The sequence below is a fragment of the Canis lupus genome, chromosome 34 (assembly GCF_048164855.1).
Source record: "Canis lupus baileyi chromosome 34, mCanLup2.hap1, whole genome shotgun sequence".
In the NCBI taxonomy this organism is placed as follows: Eukaryota; Metazoa; Chordata; class Mammalia; order Carnivora; family Canidae; genus Canis; species Canis lupus.
The window spans coordinates 24,767,378-24,790,307 of NC_132871.1; the positions used below are offsets into that span (position 1 = coordinate 24,767,378).

Here is a 22,930-nt window from a genome sequence, read left to right on the forward strand (position 1 = left end):
CAAGTCAAAATTGGGTCCAAAGAAAAATTGGGATACGTCTCTTAAGACTGACGTCAGAAAAGCTAACCACGCGTGTCCCTTAGAAACTTGCTTGGCCAGAGCACCGGACTAGCTGGGCCGATGCGTCCGAGCCATTCTGGATTTCTGTAGGAAACTGGAAATGTTTCCAGAGGCGTCTGTTACTGTGCTGAGCCAGCTACGTTTCCAGGGCCAGCCGTAAGCCTTATAAGGGCCAGATAAAAATCTTTGAAATCCAGGATACAGAAAAGCCTTTTCTTTTGTTCCTGTAGAGTTTTGCCATGGTTTTGTTTTTGTTTTTGTGTTTTTTTTTTTTTTTTTGGAAGTAACTCACTGTGGCTTGTATGTGTGTTGGGGGCTCGGGGGAGGCAGGTCCTCGAGTGGCCCTGTGCTCTGCGGCGTCCCGAGGACGTGGCAGGAGGAGAGGAGAGCTGCTGGACATCTCTGCGCCCAGGACACAGGAGCCGTGGGAGCCCGTCTCCTTTTTCTGCCTCCCGTCGGCCTGTGCCGCGGCCCGGGCGCCCTCGCAGGGGCACCCCGCCCCCGCCTGCGCAGCCGGGCCCACGGCGCTACCAGGTACTGGTAATTGTCGCAAGGAGCGCCGACCGCTGGAGAGCCCTGGCTGAGGCTCGAGCTGCCCAGTCCGGCACCTCCCTCCTGAGGGCGGGGCGCAGAAAGGATGGGTACGGACACGCGTGTCCCTCGCCTCGGCCTTTCCTCCTCCGTCACCCCCTCCCCAAGCCCACTTACCAGAGCGGGTGACAGGATCGTGGAAATCTGAACTCCGGCGTGGACCGCCGTTTCGAGGTCTGTTGAGGAGCCAGAAGGGAAAAGCGGCCCAGGAAAATGAAGAGACGAGGGCCAGTCTCAGGATGGGATAAACCCTGTGGTAAAATTTGTTGAAAACAGCAACTTCTGCAGCACGTAGGGACGGACACATGCTTCTCAATCCTTCAGGTGACGTCCAGCTGGGAGGACTGGGGATCTGGTTGGAGTAACGGCCCACAGATACCAGCACGCTGGGAAATGGGCCCAAGCTAACCAAAGCAGAGTTAATAGGAATAAATAATCCAAGTCTGCAGTTCAGTGAAAAATACCGAGGGAGGGGCAGCCCCGGTGGCGCAGCGGTTTAGCGCCGCCTGCAGCCCAGGGCGTGATCCTGGAGACCCTGGATCGAGTCCCACGTCGGGCTCTCTGTATGATGCCTGCTTCTCCCTCTGCCTGTGTCTCTGCCTCTCTCTCTCTCTCTGTATCTATGAATAAATAAATAAAATCTTTAAAAAAAAAAAAAAAAAAAAAGAAAAATACCGAGGGAAACGGAGTATAACTAAGTGTGCGAAAAGGCCTGTGTGGTTGGTTTGACCACAAATGACTATTAGCCAATAAACTGACTTAGCTGATTAGACCATTCACGTAGCTTTACCTACATTAATAAAATTACAGTATTTCAATAAAGAAATGAGATCACCCTACTGCACAGACATTAGAAGTTCTTTTTTTTTTTTAATTTTTTATTTATTTATGATAGTCACACAGAGAGAGAGAGAGAGGCAGAGACACAGGCAGAGGGAGAAGCAGGCTCCATGCACCGGGAGCCCGATGTGGGATTTGATCCCGGGTCTCCAGGATCGCGCCCTGGGCCAAAGGCAGGTGCTAAACCGCTGCACCACCCAGGGATCCCCCAGACATTAGAAGTTCTAATGCAAAAGTTCAGCTCTGTGTTGAGTTGTTTTTAATCAGGACATGTTTCCCCCCCCATAGCAACATTGCATTTAGTAGTGTAGCTCTGAGGTTTCCCTACTGAAATGTTATTATAACAGTAGTTGGATCCCCAGGTTAGCCTCAAAACCCTTAGGCTTCTAATGGAATTTCAGGACTGGTAGCGGTAGCTCCAGCTCTGAGTCTCCTGTGAGCGAACGGTGGTCACACGGTACATTAGGTAGAGGGAAAAAATTGCTTTCTCGCTTCTAATAATCATAATGAAAAATGTAAATTGGGTGGCCTTTTGCACTCTTCCTCTTCTCTGTCTGAAGATTGAGAATAACAAAACTGAGGCACCTCCAGTGGAACATAGTTCCATCTTTAAATTTTCTTGCTGATGCTCTTCTGAACTGTCTTAATGTTGACTATTTCCCCCATCAGAGCTTAGAAGTTTTTGGATTTCAAAGAGGGGCCCTAACCAGAAGGCATCTCTAATTAGAATTTCAAGTGATAAAACTAGACCCAGGTGAAAAAAACCAGGGAATATGAGGACTGATCAGATTTCATCAGGCCAGCTTTTCCAGGGAGCCTTTCCTGGGAAACCCCCGTCACCCTCTTACCTCCCTATCTCCCACCCCCCATCTTACCTGCCTTATGCAGGAACTTCCACTCTGAACCCACAGGGTCATCTTTGTTTCCCATGTTTTCCCTTACTGTGGCTGTGCAAAAGAGCCTCAGAGTAGGAGGAGAGGATTGAGAAACTACTTAGAAGTCAGTTTTAAGATTCAGTCTGGTGGTGCCTGCACTGGGCAGAGCCATCACGGCCATCTGGATGCCAAGTTTAGAGGCGGGCATTGAGAAAGATGAACTCCAGGGCAGCTGACGGTTACTGAGCATTTCTTACAGGCTGGGCATTTTACTGTGATGGGCTTGTGCAATCTTCACAACCATCCTGTGAGCTAGAATAGATGGTATCGTCCTCAAGACAGGAAATGTGGGGACATAAAATATTATGCCCAAGGTCACAGTGAGTGAGTGGCAGTGGTGGGATCAGAACCAAGGCAGTCTGATTTCAGAATCCATCCTTTCAACCCTAATTGCTGTACTGCCTCCTTAGAAGTTGTCTTGGCCAATGAAGTTGTTGGTTATTGTCATTTGGCTGGAGCCTTAAAAGAATACCACTGGAGGGATAATAGTTATCATTAAAGATTTAAATTTGGATAAAAGAAGAAGAGACGAGACTTATATGTGGTAGCAGTTAGAAGTGTCAAATTGGGCATCTGCTGGTCTCTAATAATCCCCCACCTTCACTCCCAATTGCTGTGCCACAGAGAAATATTTTACTTTGAAAATGAGGCGAGGCAAGATGACACGTAAGTTTCTTTCTGAGTCTAATTATGGTGAAAGAATTAATTAGTAATATAACTTACTGGGTGCTCATGCAAAATAATTCTCTGTACTTTTGTTGTAAGTTTTATTTACTTAGGTAATCTCTGTATCCAACATGAGGCCCAAACTCACAACTCCGAGATCAAGAGTTACACGCTCTCTCAGCGGAGCCAGCAGGCACCCCACTCTACACATGTTTGGTTACATAGCTCAGGTTTTTAAAAGTAAGGTTGAGAGAGTCAGAATCGACCTTTAGAGAAAGCTGCTGTAGTAGATGGAATGGTGTCTCTGAAGATTCATACTTAACAAGAACTTTAGAACATGAATTCACTTGGAAATAAGATCTTTGCAGGTGTCGTTAGTTAAGGATCTTGATATGAAATCAAAGTGGATTTAAGGTGGGCTCTAAATCCAGTGACTCCGTGTCCTTATAAAAAGAGGATAGGACAAAGACACAAAAGAGATGGCCGTGTGAACTAGAGGCAGAGCTTGGGATTGATTATGCCACCAAGAGGCAAAAAACAGTGGGAACTGCCAGAAGCCAGAGAAGGCAAAGGATTCTCCCAAGAGCTCTCTGAGGGGAGCATGGACACCTTGATTGCAGACCTCGGGCTCCCTGAACTGTGAGAGAATAAATATGTGTTGTAAGCCGCACCAGCCCTCGGAAACTAATACAGCCATTTTCATTTTCTCTCCATTTATAATTTATCGTTGACTTTCGAAGAGCTTAATGCACATATCTGATGTTGTAGTTACTGTACAAACTGTGAGTTTTAAATTCCTAGCAGAAATGCATTACATTAAATCGTATTAGCATGGCTACACTTACATTGAATTAACTTTCTAAAGAGGTGAGGTGCATCTCAAGGAGTAGCTATTCTCTCTCTTTTTTAAAGCTGGAGGGGGAGTGGGCTGTCATTCATCTGAAAGAATTTTATTCGACCACTCAGATGACTCCATTAAGAAGTTAGTCTTCTAAATAACTCTCTCTCTTACACTTCTCTAAGGTTAAAATCAATTAAAAGGATTGGAGTGAAGGTGTCATTTTTCAATTGAGAGTCTAATAAAGCGAATCCTGGCAAGAATGAATAACAACTGCCTGACCAGATGTGGCCATTACCAAAGGCAGTAGGATCCCAAAGTGATTACATCTTCTTGAAGGTTTATAGTAATTCTGATTAATCTGTTTTGAAAAGACAGATTCCCACATATCTCATGTATCCAGAGGCAATAAGATTAAGATTATTAGGACTCATATTTTCCCCTGAATTATAATTCTCGCTATCAATCATGATTTGTCTAGTGTCCCTGGTGTTTTGAAGCCTAAACTAGGAATTTTAAAAGTCCACCTGTCATAGAATTGGGACATTGTTCCAGAGGTGCTTCGGTCTAGAGAGGAAATAGAACAGATTTCCAGTGGAAGTAGAGCTCTTGTTTCAGCTAAGAAAATGATATGATTGATGTATTTCTCCCTAGATGTCAAACTCCTTTCCAAGATACTTAGGTTCCACCACCATCTAACTCTTGCTGACTTCTCTTCCCCCCTTGTACCACAGAGATGTTTAACATTCAGTACTTTAATCACTGCAACAGCCACATATATATATTTCCTCGCCAAACACACAAAGCTCTGGATCCAGACGCAGAGTGGGATTATCAGACAGGATGTGATCACATGTCCTCAAGGGGTTTAGTGGGGGAAATTTGTTCTTTAAATCAAATGTAGAAATATCATATTAGAAAGTGTAAAACTTTTGTTGAGCTTATGTATCGTATATTGAGAAGATTTAAAGGAAAGCAAGTTGCCTCAGTGCTGTCCACCCCCCCACCCCCCAGTACCCCAGTAATCATCCTTCACAGTAATGTTGTTACTCTTGGTTTAGGAGTAAGGAAGGACACGTCACTGAGTTTCACAGTTTGGCCACCAGTTTCTTGAGCCAAAACTTTAAGTTTTGTTTTATTGATGGGTGTCAGGAAGATTTTTAGTAACCCTAGCAGTAGCCATGACTAAAAACCTTAATTAAAGCAATTGTGTGTCAACAAGGGGGCAGAAACAGAGAAACTTAAGGGCTTCCCTTCCCCTTGCCCCACACCTTACTCCTCTTTTCTCTTCTGCTTAGCAACTAAACAGGTTGTCAGACCGACTTTATTTTACTACTAGACTGCTAACTCCTCGGTGACCTTGGGAAAATCCTTTATATTCTGTTTTCTCAACTGTATGTTGGTGATAATCATACCTACCCTGTTTTGCTTAAGAAAGAATACATACCAAGCACTTATCTTGGTACCAGAAACATTGTAAATGCTACACGTTAATGATTAGTACTATGAATAACACTCCGTTCTCTGGGGGAAAAAAGGTTTTCAGTTAAGTTGCCTTGCCTTAAAACGTTCTGCCCCCCTTTGGTTTTTGCTTTTCTAGCTATGCTTAAAGACCACCTAGATTACTTTGAGAGTAAGAAAAGGATAAAATATTATAGCTCCAACTAAAATGAGTGAACACATGGCTAAAACCTACCCCCTTCCATTAAGGGGAAAACATCAGTCTTGGCTTTTTACCTATTTCTGGAAAGACAACTGCTAGCAGGGATTTGCACAGGTAAAAATTGGACTTTGCAGTAAGGGAGAATGGAAATGAAGGCAGAGTCTGTCTTGCAGGCAAAGTTGCCACAGGTCTTTCCAGGGACAGCACAGTGAGCTTACCCATCCACAGCATCATGGACAAAAATTCTGACCCCAATATTTACAGACTGCCGTTTAAAAAATCTATCCAGGCAGGATTAAACTGCCCTTTAGATTGAATCTTCTCAATCAGTTTGCTTGGTGATAGAAGTTCTTCTAAAAGTAGGGTGACATTTTACTTTGAACAGTTCTTACGTAACTGGGAGCAGCTACGGGGTGGCGGGGGGAAGCACAGAGGAGCTGCTGCTGTCCTCCGCATGAGGGTAGACCTGCTGCCTCTGCCTCCTGGCCGCGGGACAGAAAAGGCAGCTTACCTGTTCAGTCCTCATTTATTTTTTTTTTCCATTTTAGAAGTTAAGAGTGCCCGATTTTTCCCATTTTAGAAGTTTTTCAAATAAAACCCACCATTCTTAGTTCATTCTTTTGCTCTACGCTTTGACTTTTAAATTGGGCAGCGAGCTCTGTTTTGAGATTAAATCTAGTCCAAAATGTAAAAAAAATAAATAAATAAATCCAAAGAACTTGAATTTTAGGATGCATGACATTGTATGGAGAAACAAATTTTATTTTATTTTTATTTTTTTAAGGATTTATTTATTTATTCATGAGAGACAGAGGCAGAGACACAGGCAGAGGGAGAAGCAGGATACCTGTGGGGAGCCCGATGCAGGACTCGATCCTGGATCCTGGGATCAGGACCTGAGCTGAAGGCAGGCTCCCAACTGCTAAGCCACCCAGGCGTCCCCAGAAATTCAAAAAAATTGTGGTCCTCTCCTGCATTTTTTTTTTTCAAAATGATTTGATAATGTAAATCTGTGCTGAAGTTTTGATTCCACTGCTTTGTGTCCACTAACTCTAGAGATCTGGCCTAGCTGCAGGCCACACCTGAATCTGTGTTCCTGTTTGCTCTGTCTGGGCAGGGGGCCACAGCAGTGTTTGGGCTCTGGCCTGCTTTTCCCTTTCCTGCGCTGGAAATGTGCACTGGCTGCTTTGGATGGGATGGGGGACAGTGGAGGTGAGGGGAGAACTGGTCTCCTGTCCCTGGTCATTGAGTGGAGTCTCTTAAGCCAGTCTCCATGTGGACATGATTTTCTTCATAAGTATTTCTTTGTGGTCAATGGGAAGGATGATGTTGTTTCTTGTTTTGTGCATTTAGAAGGGCAGAGATTTATGAAACCCAATTTGGAAATTTGTCACTAGTAAATTAGGTTAATCTGGGATTGTGATTGAGAATGAAAGATCGCATGTTTGATTATGCGCAGCAAAGGTAAAAGATACTTTATTTGACATTATAATGAAACTATAATATAATGAGAAGAAAAGGAGATTGTAAAACTTAAGTGTAGTCTGTAAGTACTGTGCTGCTGTGGGTCATGCGATTCTCACATCAGACCCCACACATGGAGGTTCTGGTTCTCCATTCTAGCGAGCCAGAACTTTATTGCCCAAGGTTCCTTGAAAAAGAAACTCCCTCTGAAATTTTAATAACTAGCAATGTGTACATTTAGTTCATTTTGGTAAAGGTGATGGTAGCTTAGGCGTTGTGATTAAGTTTAGTAACAGAAAATAAGGTGTTCAGGAAGGTTAATAACTTCACTCTTTTTCTTCTTGAGCAATAACTCCCTACTCAGAGTATTGTGAAATAATTTTAAGACTAAAAGGAAAAAATTGCATCTGGTTTACGTAAATATTGAAACCGTTTCCCAGATTCTGTTTGCTGCAGAATGCAGTTCTACTTCACTTTATCTGCTTGAGGCAAGATCAAGAGAGGAATGAACCTTGCCAGCATTTGAGTTGGTTAGAGTCCAAGGCATCTTGGGTACTCCAAGGTTGATAGCATCACTCCTGAAATGATTAGACAGGAGTGCATGGGCTGATTCCATAAAAGAAGAAGAAGAAGCTTGTATTCAAGCTCTTAGAAGTAGTGGATACTCAGTCCAAAAATTGTAGTATCGATAAAGAGAGATCTGACGTCTCCCGAAAGCTTGTCCCTGCAAAACTGGGGAAACATTTAGTCAGACCAAGAAAGTAACAGTTTTCCAGAGTATACCAGCTACTGGGAGCAAGGTTTGCATACATTTTTGGACTTTTGAAGGCAAATCAGCTCATCTTAGAGAATTAATATGGGCATAATCATTGTGAAGCTGTAGGATAAAAGCCGGTGCTGGAATGCACAAAAGGAAAAGTTGTACAAAATCTCTCTTTTTCTTGGTAAGGAAATTGAGAGGTTGAAGGTACTTATTTAAGAGTATGAATTTGTGACATAAATAGAGAAATCAGAAAGGAGGTGGACAACTTTGGTGCATCTTCAAAGGTTTCCAATCTAAGCTTGTTAAATTGCCATTTGATCCTGAATGTACTTCTCTCTCTCTCTCTCTCTCTCTCTCTCTTTTTAAAGATTTTATTTATTCATGAGAAACACAGGCAGGGGGAGAAGCAGGTTCCTCGCAGGGATCCTGATGTGGGACTCGATCCCAAGACCCTGGGATCATACCCTGAACCAAAGGCAGATGCTCAACCACTGAACCTCCCAGGCGTCCCTGAATGTACTTCTCTGACAGAAAGGCAACAAAACTGCTGTAGTTAATGTTTGATTTTTGTGTCTTCTAATAGATAGCTGTTGTAGATAATGATTGTGCATGCTATCCACAGATTTTTAATATACACAAAGACAGAAATGGTGCCATTCTTAACAATTTTTAGGAGTTTTGAATTAGAGGCACCTGGGTCGCTCAGTAGTTGGTGCCTTTTGACAGCAGAGTTGGGAATGGAGACTTGGTTCTGCCTTGAATTAGCTGTAGGACCTTGGATATATGCTTCAACTTCTCTGGGTTGGGGAGATAGGTTAGGTAATTGTTTCTCAAAATTATTAAAGCCAAGCTCCCTTTAATAAAAATTAAAATACTGCAACACTCCCCCCCCCCCCCCACATAACCATCTCTCAAGATTCTGTTAAATTTCCAGTTGAGAATTATTAGATTGCATTATCCCTGATGTCTTCTCTCATTGCTAACATTTTGTGATTCTGAGCAGATACTAGATTGCAAATCAAATGAACAAAAGTTTTTATCATATTTTGTGAATAAGTGCAGCTTGTTCCTTCTTAAAGCATGAAGGGGGAACCTTTCTGAAATTCATCCTCACGCACCGAGAGCAGTGCCATGAGTCCTGCTGTAGTGCATGGGCGTCACCCAGAAGCTTGGTAGAAATGCACAATCCTGGTCCCCCCCAAAATGATTGGTGGTTCAAATGTACATCACGGTTTGAGAAACACAGCAGACCATTAGTTTTTAATCTGCAAATGACAATGTTAGTCTAATCTCAAATCAATTTAGTAGGTCACTACCAGCATTTCTTTTTTAGGGAAATAGAGAAGAAAAGATAACATTATGGTAGATTGAATATGGTAAAGGAAAATAACTGTTTCACAAAATTTTTGTTTCAGTTTTTATAGTTTTGCCTGTAAATATATTCAGAGTTGTGAATTCAGACAAAAACTTATTTTTTGAGGTAGATTTCAGGCAAAAAAAAAAAGTTAAAAATCACTGTGCTTTGTAACAGAGACACAGACACAGTCTCAGACACAGTCAGACAGTGTATCTCAGATACATCAGAGACAATGTATCTCAGAGATAACCATCTCCTCCTTTCAGTTTATCCCCACAAAATGTCACACAAACACATATTTACATAGAGACACACAGAGAAACATAATAAAGAGGTGGCTGTTCTATACTAATTATCCATCCTGTATCAGATGTAAGCTGCTGGATTTTATCATGAGAAAGAATGAATGCATTCATTAACTTTTTGAGTTGTATTAACTCAGAAAATTTTCCTTTGATGATGTTTTACTTTGGCTATGTACAAATCACAGCAGTGTCAGATAAGATTTCATTTTAAAAGTTCTTATGGGGAGATTTTAAATACTTTTTAGTTTCCTGAAAGTATAGATAATGCTTTTTTTTCTCCAGGGGTTAGTTTATGATATTGCAGGCTTGTTTACATAGCCCTTTACATCTTTTTTCTTTCTTTCTTTTTTTTTTTTTTTTTTTTTTTAGCCCTTTACATCTTAAAAAAAAGTAGTAAATTCATATGGGGTTTTGGGGGTAAGCTGACTCGTTTAATTTTTCCCAGTTTAATGTTTAGTTAACCACTTTACAGCACTTTCAATAAGTATTTTTCATTGTGAAGACAAAATATTTTAAGATAGGTAATTTCCACCCTGAAGACTTTGCAATCTCAGCAGTAATTCTTTACTTACAAGAAATACAAACTGTACTGTACATAGACTTTTAAAAACAGCTGGAAGGAAGTTGTCAGTGCTGGAATCCTAACTCCATTGGGGTGAGGCAGGAAATCAGAACATTGCAGAGGTGTTCTGAACTGTCATGATAAAGGCAATGCTGCGCTTCCCTTAGGAAGTTTTCTTTTTTCAAGTTATTTTGAGTAAAAAGGAAAAGAAGAGTTCATTCTTGTCTCTTTTACAAGGCTGTGTTGAAGAAAAGTGGTATAGATCTGAAAACTCCTCATTTGGGGGTCAGAAGGAGGGTAAAAAACATACCACCCACCTGCATTCAGAATCCAGAAGAGTAATTTCACACCTGAAGTTGGGCAGGATTTTATGTTTACTGAGTTCTAATCGCTGGTGGTTTGGGATGGAATTTGCCTGTTGTTTTGAATTTTCTTTTGAGATGATCTTGGCGCTATTACATGGTCCTTCTCTATATAAGAGATTAAATAGAATGTGAAATGCAACTTTTTGTACTGATTACATATTGAGACAAAAAGATGCTGGACTATTATTAACCAATGTAAAGTCTTGACAGATCTGTTATTAAAGTGATTTTAGCTATAATATATTCACCTTAAGAATATTCTGGTTTGGGGAACTCTGAATATTATATAATTTTTAAAAATTGTTCTTTTAAGCCTTAGTTGTTCAGTATAGCTTATATATTTATAATATTTTCTCATAATCATCTGTGACTAAATAGGGAAATCAGTGCTTGGCCTAAGTGGGGTAGGGAAACGTGATGGCAGTGTGATTACCGCAGCTTCCAGCTGCAAGATGCAAAGTGTGACTCTTCTTTCTGGGGTCTGCCCGTTTAACCTCCTACTCCATTTCTCTTCTGACTATTTGGCAGACAGATAAGAGGACCCACGGGCCTGGCTGGGTTCTGTTTTGAGATGTCTTTCTCTAGCTTAGAGAAACATTATCCAGCCTTAGAATTTGAAGGCTAGAAGGGAACATAGAAATCATGTAGTCTAACCTGCTTGTTGCCCAGATGAGGAACTGAGCTGCCCACAGATGATGTTCCAGTTGCTGCCAGGCAGAATTTGAATCCAGATATTCCGATTATTCCATCCAGTAATTTTTGTTTTCCGTAGACCTTTTCATAGAAAGGAAGGAAAAGAATTTCCCGCATTTTACTTCCCCCCAAATTATCGCCGGTCATTTACCATCTTTAAATTTTCTTTTCTACCTGGGAGACCTCTGTATAATAATCTGTGATACCATGTCCATATTCTCTCTTGATTACTAAGTTATTGTCCTGCCTTTCTAGTACCATCCTCCTGTCCCTTCCCTTTCTGGAACATCAGCTTGTCCTGGCTGACCAAGGTTGGTCTTTTCACAAACTTTGATGAGCCATGATCTTTCCTGTCTGTATCTTTGTTGGTTCTTGTCCTCTCTCCCCCCATGGGACTGCCATTTATCTAATGCTTAAGGACTTGCCACCAATATTCAGCTCACTCAGCCATATGTACCCCTCTGTGAAGCCTTCCTCAGCCCTTCTGTCCTAGGCCCTTTCATCCCCTTTCATCCCTCATCTTCCCTTTGTTGAACTCTTAGGTTTTTGTGGGTTTTTTTTTTTTTTTTTTAAGAAATTGTGCCATGCCACAGTATTATACGTGATACGGGATATAAGGCCAGGAACCCACTGTTAAAGGTATTTCCTTCCTAGACACACAGAAAGATGCTCAGCATCACTAATCATCAGAGAAATACGACTCAGAACCACTAGCTAGCACCTTGCATCGTCAGAATGGCTGGTATCAAAATGACAAGAAGTAACAAGTGTTGGTGAGGATGTGGAGAAAAGGGGGACCGTCATGCACTGTTGGTGGTGATGCAAAGTGGTGCAGCCTCTGTGGAAAACAATATGGCAGTTTCTCCAAATACTAAAAATAGAAGTACTGTATGATCCAGTAATTCTATTTCTGGATATTTACCTGAGGAAAGCAAAACCGCTAACTTGAAAAAATATGTTGCATGTCTGTTTACTGCTGCATTATTTAAAATAGCCAAGATAGGAAGTGACCTAAGTGTCCATCAATAAATGACTGGAAGAAGACGTGATGCAGATACATAATGGAATATTACTCAGCCATAAAAAAGAACAAAATTTGGCACTTGTGATAAGATGGATAGACCTCGAGGGTATTATGATAAGTGAAATAAGTCAGAAAGACAAATACCATATGATTTCACTTATGTGTGGAATCTAAGAAACAAAACAGATGAATAGACAAAATACAGAAGGAGAGTCATAAATATGGAGAACAGAATGGTGGTTGCCAGAGCAGAGGCAGGGGGCAAAGGGGTAAAATAGGTGAAAGGGATTTAAGAGGTACAGACTATCCATTATAAAATAAATGCATCATGGTGATGACAAATACAGTTTAGGGAATATTGCCAGTAAGATTGTAATATAACTACACTTATCATGGCGAGCATTGCATAGTATATAGAATTATCAAATCACTATGTTGTAGACCTGAAACTAATATACTGCTGTATGGCATCTATACTTCAATACTAAATTTTTTTTTAAATGTCCTTAAAATATTTTCCTTGCTAATGAATGTGCTTTCCAGTAGGAAAGGTTTGAGCCCATTGCTTTAAGCTCCTCACTTACTTTCTTGGTCCTGGAGTTTCCTGGTGAATAAATCCTATCTAATGCCTCCAGTTTATCTTTACTTATTTTATTTAATACATACATACATACACACATACATACTAGGCTCTACACTGTGGAGTCCCAGTGTGGGGCTTGAGCTCATGACTCTGAGATCAAGACCTGAGCAGAGATCAAAAGTCAGACACTTAACCGACTGAGCCACCCAGGCACCTCACCTCCAGTATATCTTTATGTCATTTTTTTAAATGATTATTTTTTAGAGCAGTTTTAGTTTTACAGTGAAATTGAGAGGGAGCTACACAGCTTTCCCACATACCCCCTGCCCCCCACATGTTATAGCCTCTCCTATTGTCAGTATCACTCACTAGAATGGCATATTTTTTCCCCAAGGCTGAATCTACATAGGCAAAGTGTTCAAGGTTTACCTTAGGGTTCATTCTTGGTGGTGTACTCCCTGTGGGCTTAGACAAGTGTATAATGATATGTATCCGCCATTAGAGTATCATGTAGACTAGTTGCATTAACCAAAAAATCATCTGTGCATGTTTATCCCTCCCTTCCCCCCAGCCCATGACAACCACTGGTCTTTTTTACTGTCTCCATAGCTTTGCCTTTTCCAAAATGTCATGTAAGTGGGAACCACAGAAAATGTGGCCTTTCAAATTGGCTTCTTTCACTTAGTAGTGTGCATTTAAGGTTCCTCTGTGTCTTTCATGGATTGATAACTCATGTCTTTTTAAGCACTGACTGATACTCCATTGCCTGGATGGACTACAGGTTACTACTGATCCTTTCACTATTATCGGGCATCTTTGTTTCTTCCAAAGTTATGAATAAAGTTGCTATATTTGTCTAGTGAAGGTTTTTGTGTGGGCATAAGGTTTTAACTCCTCTAGGTAAATCCCCAAAGAGCACAATTGCTAGATGGTATAATGAGAGTGTGTTCAGTCTTGTAGGGAACTGTCCGTGTGTCTCCAAAGTGCGGTTCCCTGTCAACCTGTGATTTGGAACATCTTTTCTTATGCTTATTTTTCATTGGTGTGTCTTCCCTGGTAAGGTTCGGTAAGGTCTTTGGCGCATTTTTAAATTGGGTTGTTTGTTTTCTTATTGGTGAATTTTAAGAGTTCTTTGTAGAGTTTGGATAACAGTTTATCAGATCTGTGTTTTGCAAATATTTTCTCCCATTCTCTGGCTTTTTTCTCATTCTATTGAATTTCTCTCTTGCAGCACAGAAATGTTTGATGTTAATGAAGCTCACCCTGTCAATTACTTACGGAGTATGTCCTTCCTTGGTATTGGACCTAAAAAGTTAGTACTATACCTGAGGTCATCTTGAGTTTTCTCCTGTGCTATTTTCTAGGAGTTTTACAGGTGTACATTTTAAATTTAGGTGTGTGATTGTCTTTAATTTTGGTGAAGGATGTAGGGTCTGTTGTCTAGATTCATGCTTTTGCATGCAGATGTTCAGTTGTTCTGGCACCATTTGTTGACGAGACTATCATCGCTCCTTGTACTGTTTTTGCTCCATTGTCAAAGATGAGTTGACTATATTTACGGGGTTTTTGTGTTGGTTTTTAGCTTTCTCCCCCTTCATAAACACAATTCCAAACCCTAGAAGGAACAAATAGCACAAGAACTGTCGGGTGTTCCTTGGCCCAGGGTTCTCAGCAGGCAACCTGGGGCATCTGTGGGATTCTTGGCAGAACCTTTGGAGAGAACCAAACAATTGAGGTGATTTGCATGCTGGAGCACAAACCAGATCTTTAAAAGATATTTGGATGATAAAGGAATCTAGTGTTTGTTTTTTTTTTTTTTTTAATGGAACCTTCAAAGAGAATTTGACCTCAGAAATCACACATTGTGTCTAAGGTATGTTTTCTACTATGGATTTTCAACACCTGGCTTGCTCTTTCTTTTTTCCTCCTCCAAAACCACTACCTCCACCCCAGAAAGCTTTTCTAAGCTGTTTTCATTTCTAAAGACTTTTCTCTGTTTATTTTCACTTCTGTGACATGGTCTCTGTCCATTCAGTCAGTCATGTTGTATACAACAGATATTTATCTTCTTCAGTGGAAGTCTTAAATTCGTTTCTTTTATCCAAAGCCTAAGAAAATGCTGCTCTATTCATGAACTTAGATAAAGAGATTTCTGTGTGAAGACTATAGCTTTACATGCAAGGATTAGCTTGATAGCTATCTTAGAGAATATTAATTGTGAAGTATATTGGAGATCTTTAGTTTTATTTTAATAGCCAGCATAACATCATGGCCCTCTCCTTTGATAAATATAACCCGAGAAAAATATTGAATAATCTATTGCTCAGTTTCGTAGTCTTAGAGGCTACAAAACTTGTTTTCAAAGAAGGGACAGTGGCTCTATGAAAACCAGTTTCATGAACTAATTAGCCATATGATGTTAAGCCCTGATATCTTAGCATCAAATAGGACTAATTGATATTTGCCCTTTGGCCTTCTCTCTCACATGATGGCTAAGTAAGAGTCTGCATGTGTGAAGGGGCACTATTGTTCTTCATTAATATAGGTGATCTCTCACATACTGGCCTACCCAGAAGAACATCTGCTTCCTGGCTAGTTTCTCATCTCTCACTAATTCACCTCCCACTTCTCAGCTGCGTGTACTTTCCCAGCTCCCTGTGCCAGGAACTTTTATCTTTCACAGCCACTAGTCCTGGCCCTCTTTGAGCCACTCAGATGTCGAAAAGAAAACAAAGAAAATACCCTAACTGTGGTGAAACTGGCCCATTTGGATGCTTTCCCTCCCCATTCCATAATTCCCTTAAATTGTTAAATTCTTTAACATCTTGAAAGCTTTATGGAGAGGAACTAGTGTGTGGAATTAGTGTGGTTATCTAATGTCTTTACACAGTACTCAGTTCATGTCAGGCTTGATAATGTACCATTTCCTGGTGAAAGACAATAATGTTCCATAACTTCTGGCTGCACTGTAGGGGCTATTTTGCTTTGGACTAAGGAAATAGTTGATGTGTGTTAAACCTCCCTGCGGTTGGGCTGGGGGTGGGGTGGTGGTGGTAGTGTGCGTGCGTGTGTGTGTGTGTGTGTGGACGCACACGTGTGCAATCATTGCGTGGCGGGATGGCAATGGGGATTATGGATTTTGGATTGTAACCTTCTTAAACTATAAAGTTGGTAGCCTTAGAGAAGACTTGAGGGCAATTAAAAGGCAGATTTTGGGTTTCCCTTCAAAATGTATTAGAGTCCCCAGGGAAGTTAGTGACTGAGGGGGAAGTGAGGAGAACTGCAGCTGTAAGATGGGTTGGAGCACAATCCTTGTGGCCTGTTAGTACCAGGGAGGAAATGAGACAATAGAATTTGTAATGTCAGATTTTCATTTTTATTCATTGTCTTCGGTGAACAGGAATCTGCAGCAGTACGTGATTACTAATATATTTTGGTTCACCAATGGTTTTTGTCTTGCCTTTTTCATAAACAACCTTTAGACTTGTATTTATATAAAAGAGTCTACTTAATGTGGTGTCGGAGTAGGGTAACGTGATGGAAAGGGAAATAGATCTGATGCGTGCGTAGTTGCCGCATGCCTGTTGTTGACCATCCTGTCTGAGTGTAGGAGGCCAGTGGGCCTTCCTGGCGGGATAGAGGCCTCAGGGTTGTCCACACAGGAAGTCCTCCTTGATCGCTGACAAACCTCTTCCTGCTGGTGCCCACACCCACTCTGTAGGGGTTGCAGAGAGGGTCTGCGAGTACAGCCATTCCATGTATTCACCACCAGCTGGTTTTCTGTCAGTTTTGGCATGCACATTAAGCCCAGGTAATGTTATTGTGAAAAACTAAATTAGTTTTTTTTCCCTGCCCTTGGATAAAAAGCTTGATGGGTAAGCTTGTTTACCTGATCCTAAGCGGTGACATTAGGCCAGAGGAGGCTGAGGTAGACTGCTGGGCTCTTGTGGAATGGGTCAGTGCTCACCCCAGGCCAGCCAGTCACTCAAGGTCCTTAATTAGGTTGAATTTGTGTAAATTGGCTACCTACCTCATCCAAGGGGACAAGAGATGAGAAGAGGGGTGGGGGGGGGGGACGGGAGTCCTTTTCAAACTCCAGGGAAGCTTTAGGGGTTTTGAGAGGCAAGATTAAAAAGACAACCGGTGATAAAAAGAGAATTTGGTAAAATATTCTCCATTAAAACAAAAAAGTTTGTTTTAATTGTTTTTTAAAGTTTACCCTTTGTGCCGTTGAACACAGAGTGTTATTGTTTTGAATTGGTCGGAGCTGTGAAGCTGGAGTTCAAGACTTGTCAGTGTTTACATTTCAATTGCGTTTTAATCTGGAAGCAAGAGTTTAAGTCTTCACTGGTTAAGTGTAGCTGTTCTAAAATGCTGACTCTGGTGTTCAGCCATAATGTGCTGTTGCTTTCGGATTTTTTTGTGTAGAATTCTTTTGTTAATAAAAATATAAGGTAGAGTTTTAAAAACTAACCTTTCAAAAGCTGACTTTGTAAAATACACCCACACACAAGCTGACTGTGCATGTGCTCATTAAATTAAGGGCACCTTTTTGTCTTTCTCAAAAAAAGAAAAAGATAGCCAGCCACCAGTGGTATTAAGGGTCCCATTTCAGAGAAACTTGAACTTAATATTTAGATAGCAGGAAGGATGGGCACAGCTAAATGAAATAATACAAACAGCACATTTAGGATATGGATGGTTCTGGTGTACCATGAAGAATACTGTTTGAGGGCTCTGGTTTGGGCAGGTTTGACAGACTTGCCATCTTCAATGTGTGACCATGGCATATTACTGAGCCTCTGTTGAGATTCTGTTTCCTAATGTGCCGAAGGGGAGAACAATGATGTATCTGCGTCATTGGATTAGGGAAGATCATACACATGAAGCACTTGCCACAGTGACACACATTAAACATGCAGTATGAGACAGTACTATTACTCAAATTATTGCAATTATCATTAACCCATTCTGAATATTTAGAGTTACATAGCTTTATTATGTTTGAATTTTCTTCTTTAAACATGTGTTCAGTCTTTATTAAGATTTAACTTGTTGATTTCCGTGAGTTTTATAAACCTAATCTTTGATCTAAAATTTTCTACACCAGAAAATAGAAAATTGGCAACCTAGAGTAAGCTGGCTGTCTTCAGCTAGTTCTGAGAAATAGTTAATATTAGGATAACATTTTAATTTGAACTTGTTCTGTATAGGATTCGCCAAAGGCCAGTCATCCTCAGGGCACATTCAGAAACCCCTGTCTCCCACCTGGGACCAGAATGTTCGGAGACTTTTTCCACCATAGGGCAGGATAGAGGGGAAGCACGGAGAGACGGGGGATATGCTCCACACCTACTTCCCAGAGTGAGAAAATATTACTGTAATAAATATAGAGGCCTGTCAAAGATACATTAAATCAGCTATGTAAATTCTGAGATATAAATCATGGTTCTACTTTTGCCAAAAGTAAATACATAAATAAAAACCTACTCCTTTCATGTCCAAATAATCTCTTAGTAAATCATACCCCCAAATGTTTCGTTTAATCCTTCAAGTCCACACCGGGCACTCCACTTTCTACCCCAGAGAAGAGGTTGGAGCTGATACAAACTTGGAATGTGGTCTTTAAACCATCGATGGTTCATTTTGCTTCACGATGGTCTAATGCCTCAGAGGTGAGGACGGAACAGATCCACAGCTTTTTTCAGACTTCTCCAGGGCTTACACCAGGTGACCAGGTTCCATCCCCCAACAGCTGCACTAAACATAGTGGGTCCTACTTTGAGTAACAGTGTGGTTTGTGGCAAAGATAGGTTCTTGGACATTAATCAAGACAATTTAAGAAAAATTTCAGCCTAGCCTAGATATGAGTTCTTTGTGTAAATCAAGGCTTAGGATAGGGGGGCAGTTCTGTGTGTTACTTCCCAGCACCTCTGTTCTAAACTGAAATGCCAAATAGGGAGATGGCTAATTGGCTAATTGTAAGGAGCAACTAATACAGAGTAATTTTGGAGAAGGAACACAGGCCTTTGTGTGATATGGCTGGGGATCTGAGATGCCACCTGCGGCAAAGCAAGGGACAGTGCTTACTCTTAGTTTTACTTCTAGAAAGCAGAGTCTTTATCCCCTAGGGAAAAACAAGAGATGAGAGAAAAGGGTATGAGTTCAACTGCTTATTAAGGGCATAACTCAAATAGATTTGATAGGATATGATCTCAGGTAAGTTTTTTCTTGAATTAAGCAATATGGTTATAGCTAGTTAAGTTCAGCCGTCATTTATACTTTGACTATTGTAAACCCTTCTTGCTACTTTCCTTCTGAAAGAGAATCACTTGAGGTAAAGTGATGTTTGGACTCAATAATCTTAGCAAGGACTCTGGGCAGTAAGAAGAAAAAAATACATAGTAGAGGCGCAATGGTGGCCCAGTTGGTTGAGCGTCTGACTCTTGGTCTCAGCTCAGGTCTCTATCTCAGGGTTGTGAGTTCGAGCCCCACATTGGGCCCTATGTTGGGCTCCACACTGGACATGGAGCCTACTTTTAAAAAAAATACATATTACAGAAAAGAAGTAATGGTTACTACATGTCCAGATTAATGAGGATCCCATTGTGGGAGGTACTGTGGAGTTAGGATAGTCATGGCAGAAACTGGATGCAGAGCCAGATCTATAGTGAATAACTGAGGTTGCTGGCATGGTAGGCAGGGTTACATATATTGCAAGGGATCTTCTGCTTTTTGAACTTTCCAAAGTGGAAATTAACTGTGTCTTCAGTGTGCCTGATTAATGTTTGTTTGTGGTTATAAAACTCAGGCTGTAAGATTTGAAATTTTTTTTTAATGTCCAGGGACTATAATTTTACACTTTTATATTTTTAAATTGTTACTTAGTATAAGTGAAGTCCTTGGGTTAGTATATTTATTATTGAGATGTGAGGTGAAAAGAACTTCCATGTCCTGCTATGAAACTGCTGAGCATTTGCTTTGAGGGCACTTGAGGGTATGCTCACTTCCATCTCAGACCGAACCATTTAACTTCCTCAAAATCATGTGTGTGGCATAGGGCAGAGAAGTGTGGTTTCTTTCGATTGGTTAACAGAGAATTATCTGGTGTGAGTACAATTTCAGACATTCTTCCTAGGTGGCTGCCGACTGCGAAACCACACCGAGCCCTACGTTCAGGCTTTACAAAAGCTGTGTTCCTTGCTGCAAGGCCTGGGAAGGTTTCCAACTACCACACCGTTCTCACAGGGGTTAAATTTCACAAGGTTGGCCAGAGCGAAAGGCAGCGTGCCTGTAAATCTCATCCAGATGTCTCAGTGGAGCCGTGGGCCAGACTCAGAACTAGGTGAAGTCTGCTGCCTTTGAGCTTGTGATGGAACTCAAACTTTGCTACACTCGGAGAATAATCTTTTTTTTTTCCCCCAAGAGTCTTAATAAAATTATCAGCAACTTTCAATCAAATGTTATTCAGAATTTGAAAACCTTTTCAAAAGTCTAGTGATTTCTAAATGACTGTATCGTAAAATGATATTATCACCTAACTTCATGCAAGTTAATTTTGAGTCTCAGTAGATGTGTTCCTTAAAAGGTGTGAATACATTAATCTTATATAAATTTAGCCCTATTTAAGGCACACGTAGAGACTATTCTACTGAATAAAATCCTGTTACTAATTGCATGTTGAGGGAGAGGGCTTTTTCTGTAGAACGAGCAGGTCTTTTTTGAGGTGTAAATTAAAATGTATACATGAAAGTCACTTGAGAGGATCTGTATTTGTTTTCTTGAGAGAGTTCATATGGCCTGTGAAGGGGGGCTACCCCTGTTGCAGCTGGTTTTCTGACGCTCCCCATCTTTGTCTCTCAGCAGTCTCTGGTCCCAGCCCACCCCATGGCCCCTCCCAGCCCCAGCACCACCAGCAGTAATAACAACAGCAGCAGCAGTAGCAACTCAGGATGGGACCAGCTGAGCAAAACGAACCTTTATATCCGGGGACTGCCTCCCAACACCACAGACCAGGACCTGGTGAAGCTGTGTCAGCCGTAAGTAGCTATAATTCTTGATTGTTTTCAGCTGATAGTTCTTTTATCCTGTATCATATTCTAAAGAGATATAAATTGTCTTATAAGAGATGTTTAGCCCAAGTGTGAACCCTCATTACTGACACAGTGACAGTTCCCAAGTTTTCAGTCCTCAGACACAGCATTAACATCAGCAGAAAGCCTGTATAACAAAATAAATTGGAACATCTTCTCAGTGGAACTTGGCTTTATTGACATTTGACATATGAGAAGTAAAAGAAGAATTTTTGCAAAACTTTTGGCTGGAACCATATTAGGGCTGCTCTCAGGGGTTTTGTTTTTTGTTTGTTTGTTTTGCAATAGTACCTCTGGGAGCCAGTCTATCTATGATGAGAGAAACTTTAGCTATTACCATTTGTCAGAGAGGTAGTTACCATCTAGCTATCTTTCTAATTTTTTTTTAAGATTTTATTTATTTATTCATGAGAGACACAGGCAGAGGGAGAGGCAGGCCCCCCCCACAGGGAGCCCAATGGGGTTGGGGGAACCTCGATCCCTGTTTACGGACCACGCCCTGAGGTGAAGGCAGATGCTCAACCACCGAGCTACTCAGGCGTCCCCATCTAACTGTATCTTAAATGTGTGTAAGACTCTTAATTTTAGCCAGGAAATAATAGTGTGTCTTCACTAGCTTTGTGGTCTGGGTTATCACTCTCCTCTGTTTGGGAATTCTTATTTCCAAAATTCCTATTTCTTTTCTCAGTGCCACCCTTTCTGAGTCTTGTGAAGAAATGTGTGCGTGTGCGTAAAGCTCCAAAGTAAATATGCGTTATATGCTAATGTTGTTGAAGAACAGAATATAAATATGTTACTTTGCAAATGATGTTAACTCACTAAGTAAGAAAGCACTAATTTAAATCATCAAAGAGCCAGGGACGCCTGGGTGGCTCAGCAGTTGAGCATCTGTCTTGGCTCAGGGTGTGATCCTGGGGTCCGGGGATCGAGTCCCACATCAGGCTCCCTGTGAGGAGCCTGCTTCTCCCTCTGCCTCTCTCTCTCTCATGAATAAATAAATAAAATCTTTTTAAAAATAAAATTCATAAATAAATCAAGGAGCCAGAAGCACTGGCCAGGGCAGGGATCACCATGTAAAGACTAATCACTTTGAGCTATAAAAGCCTCCACATATCACAACGTCTTTTATTTACCAAAGATAATTATGGTCCTTGACAAAAAAAGGGGGAGCTTTATGTAACTGTGGAAGAAAATGTCTACTCAAGAATGTTTCCTAGTCCCTGAAAAATATTCCCGTTTCTCAACAGCTGATTAATGGCATCTCATTTCCGTTGTCTTGGGTACAATACAGATTCATTACTTATTAAAGTATGTTTCGGAACTTGGGCAGTATTTCCAAAGTGGAACTAAAAGTAACATCTGGCCTTCCACAAGGAGGGGTGGTGGTTTTGCTTTGTTTTGTTTTTAGAGAGGAGGGTGGGATGGCAAGTGGTAGTTCTTTAGGGTCTGGAGAGTTTTCCTATGGCCACCACTCTCAGCATCCTCCCTGTGCCTTTCCTGGGTCACCCTTTTGATCCACCCTCTTAGACTTTGACCCAGGCCCTTTTGGTTTTCAGGGCAGTGAAACAATGTCCGGTGCTAGGGACTAGGCTGAAAGCAAGTCCAGCTCTCGGGGTTCGTCATGCCTGGCCAGAGGCAGAGGGAACTTGGCCAGCTGCGCCTTGCCCTCTTGCAGCTGTCTAAGACCACAAATAGGCTTTTTGCTATCTTGTCTGCTTCTGGTCTTTACTGGCGTCTTCTTATGCTTTTGCAGCATAATTACAGGTAGATAGAGCGCCATAAAGTCTAAGGAGCTAAAAATACCACTGTAGGAAACAAAAGAATGGAGCTAACCCTCAAGCTCTTGAGGTATAAAGGAGAGAGGAATTCAAAAGAAATAGTTCCTCAGCTAGTTTTGAATCATGGAAGATGAGTTTTAACATCAAGGAGGCAGAGTTAAATAACCATAAAATAATAGATTGATGCCATGTTCTGTGTTTAGTAAATATGTACTTGAAAAATTTAACCAGTAACTTTTTTTAATTGAGTCACATCATATTCCACATGCAGTAGAAGAACATTTTATCACTTTCCCTGGAAAATGCACCTCTTTTTTGTTCTTGGTCTCTTTAATGTATATGGATCATCT

At 41.1% G+C, this 22,930-nt stretch overlaps 1 protein-coding gene across 15 annotated transcripts in view; it reads left to right on the forward strand.

Annotated features, from left to right (window-relative positions):
* RBMS1 (RNA binding motif single stranded interacting protein 1) overlaps nt 1-22,930 on the forward strand; it is a 214,022-nt gene that overhangs the window by 100,348 nt on the left and 90,744 nt on the right. For 9 of the 15 annotated variants that reach the window (XM_072811154.1, XM_072811147.1, XM_072811149.1 and 6 more), the window contains one exon: nt 20,573-20,748. In XM_072811154.1, the coding sequence (XP_072667255.1) occupies nt 20,573-20,748 (176 nt within the window). The remainder of the gene's footprint in view (nt 1-20,572; nt 20,749-22,930) is intronic. The other 6 variants (XM_072811148.1, XM_072811151.1, XM_072811161.1 and 3 more) reach the window with 1 other exon arrangement.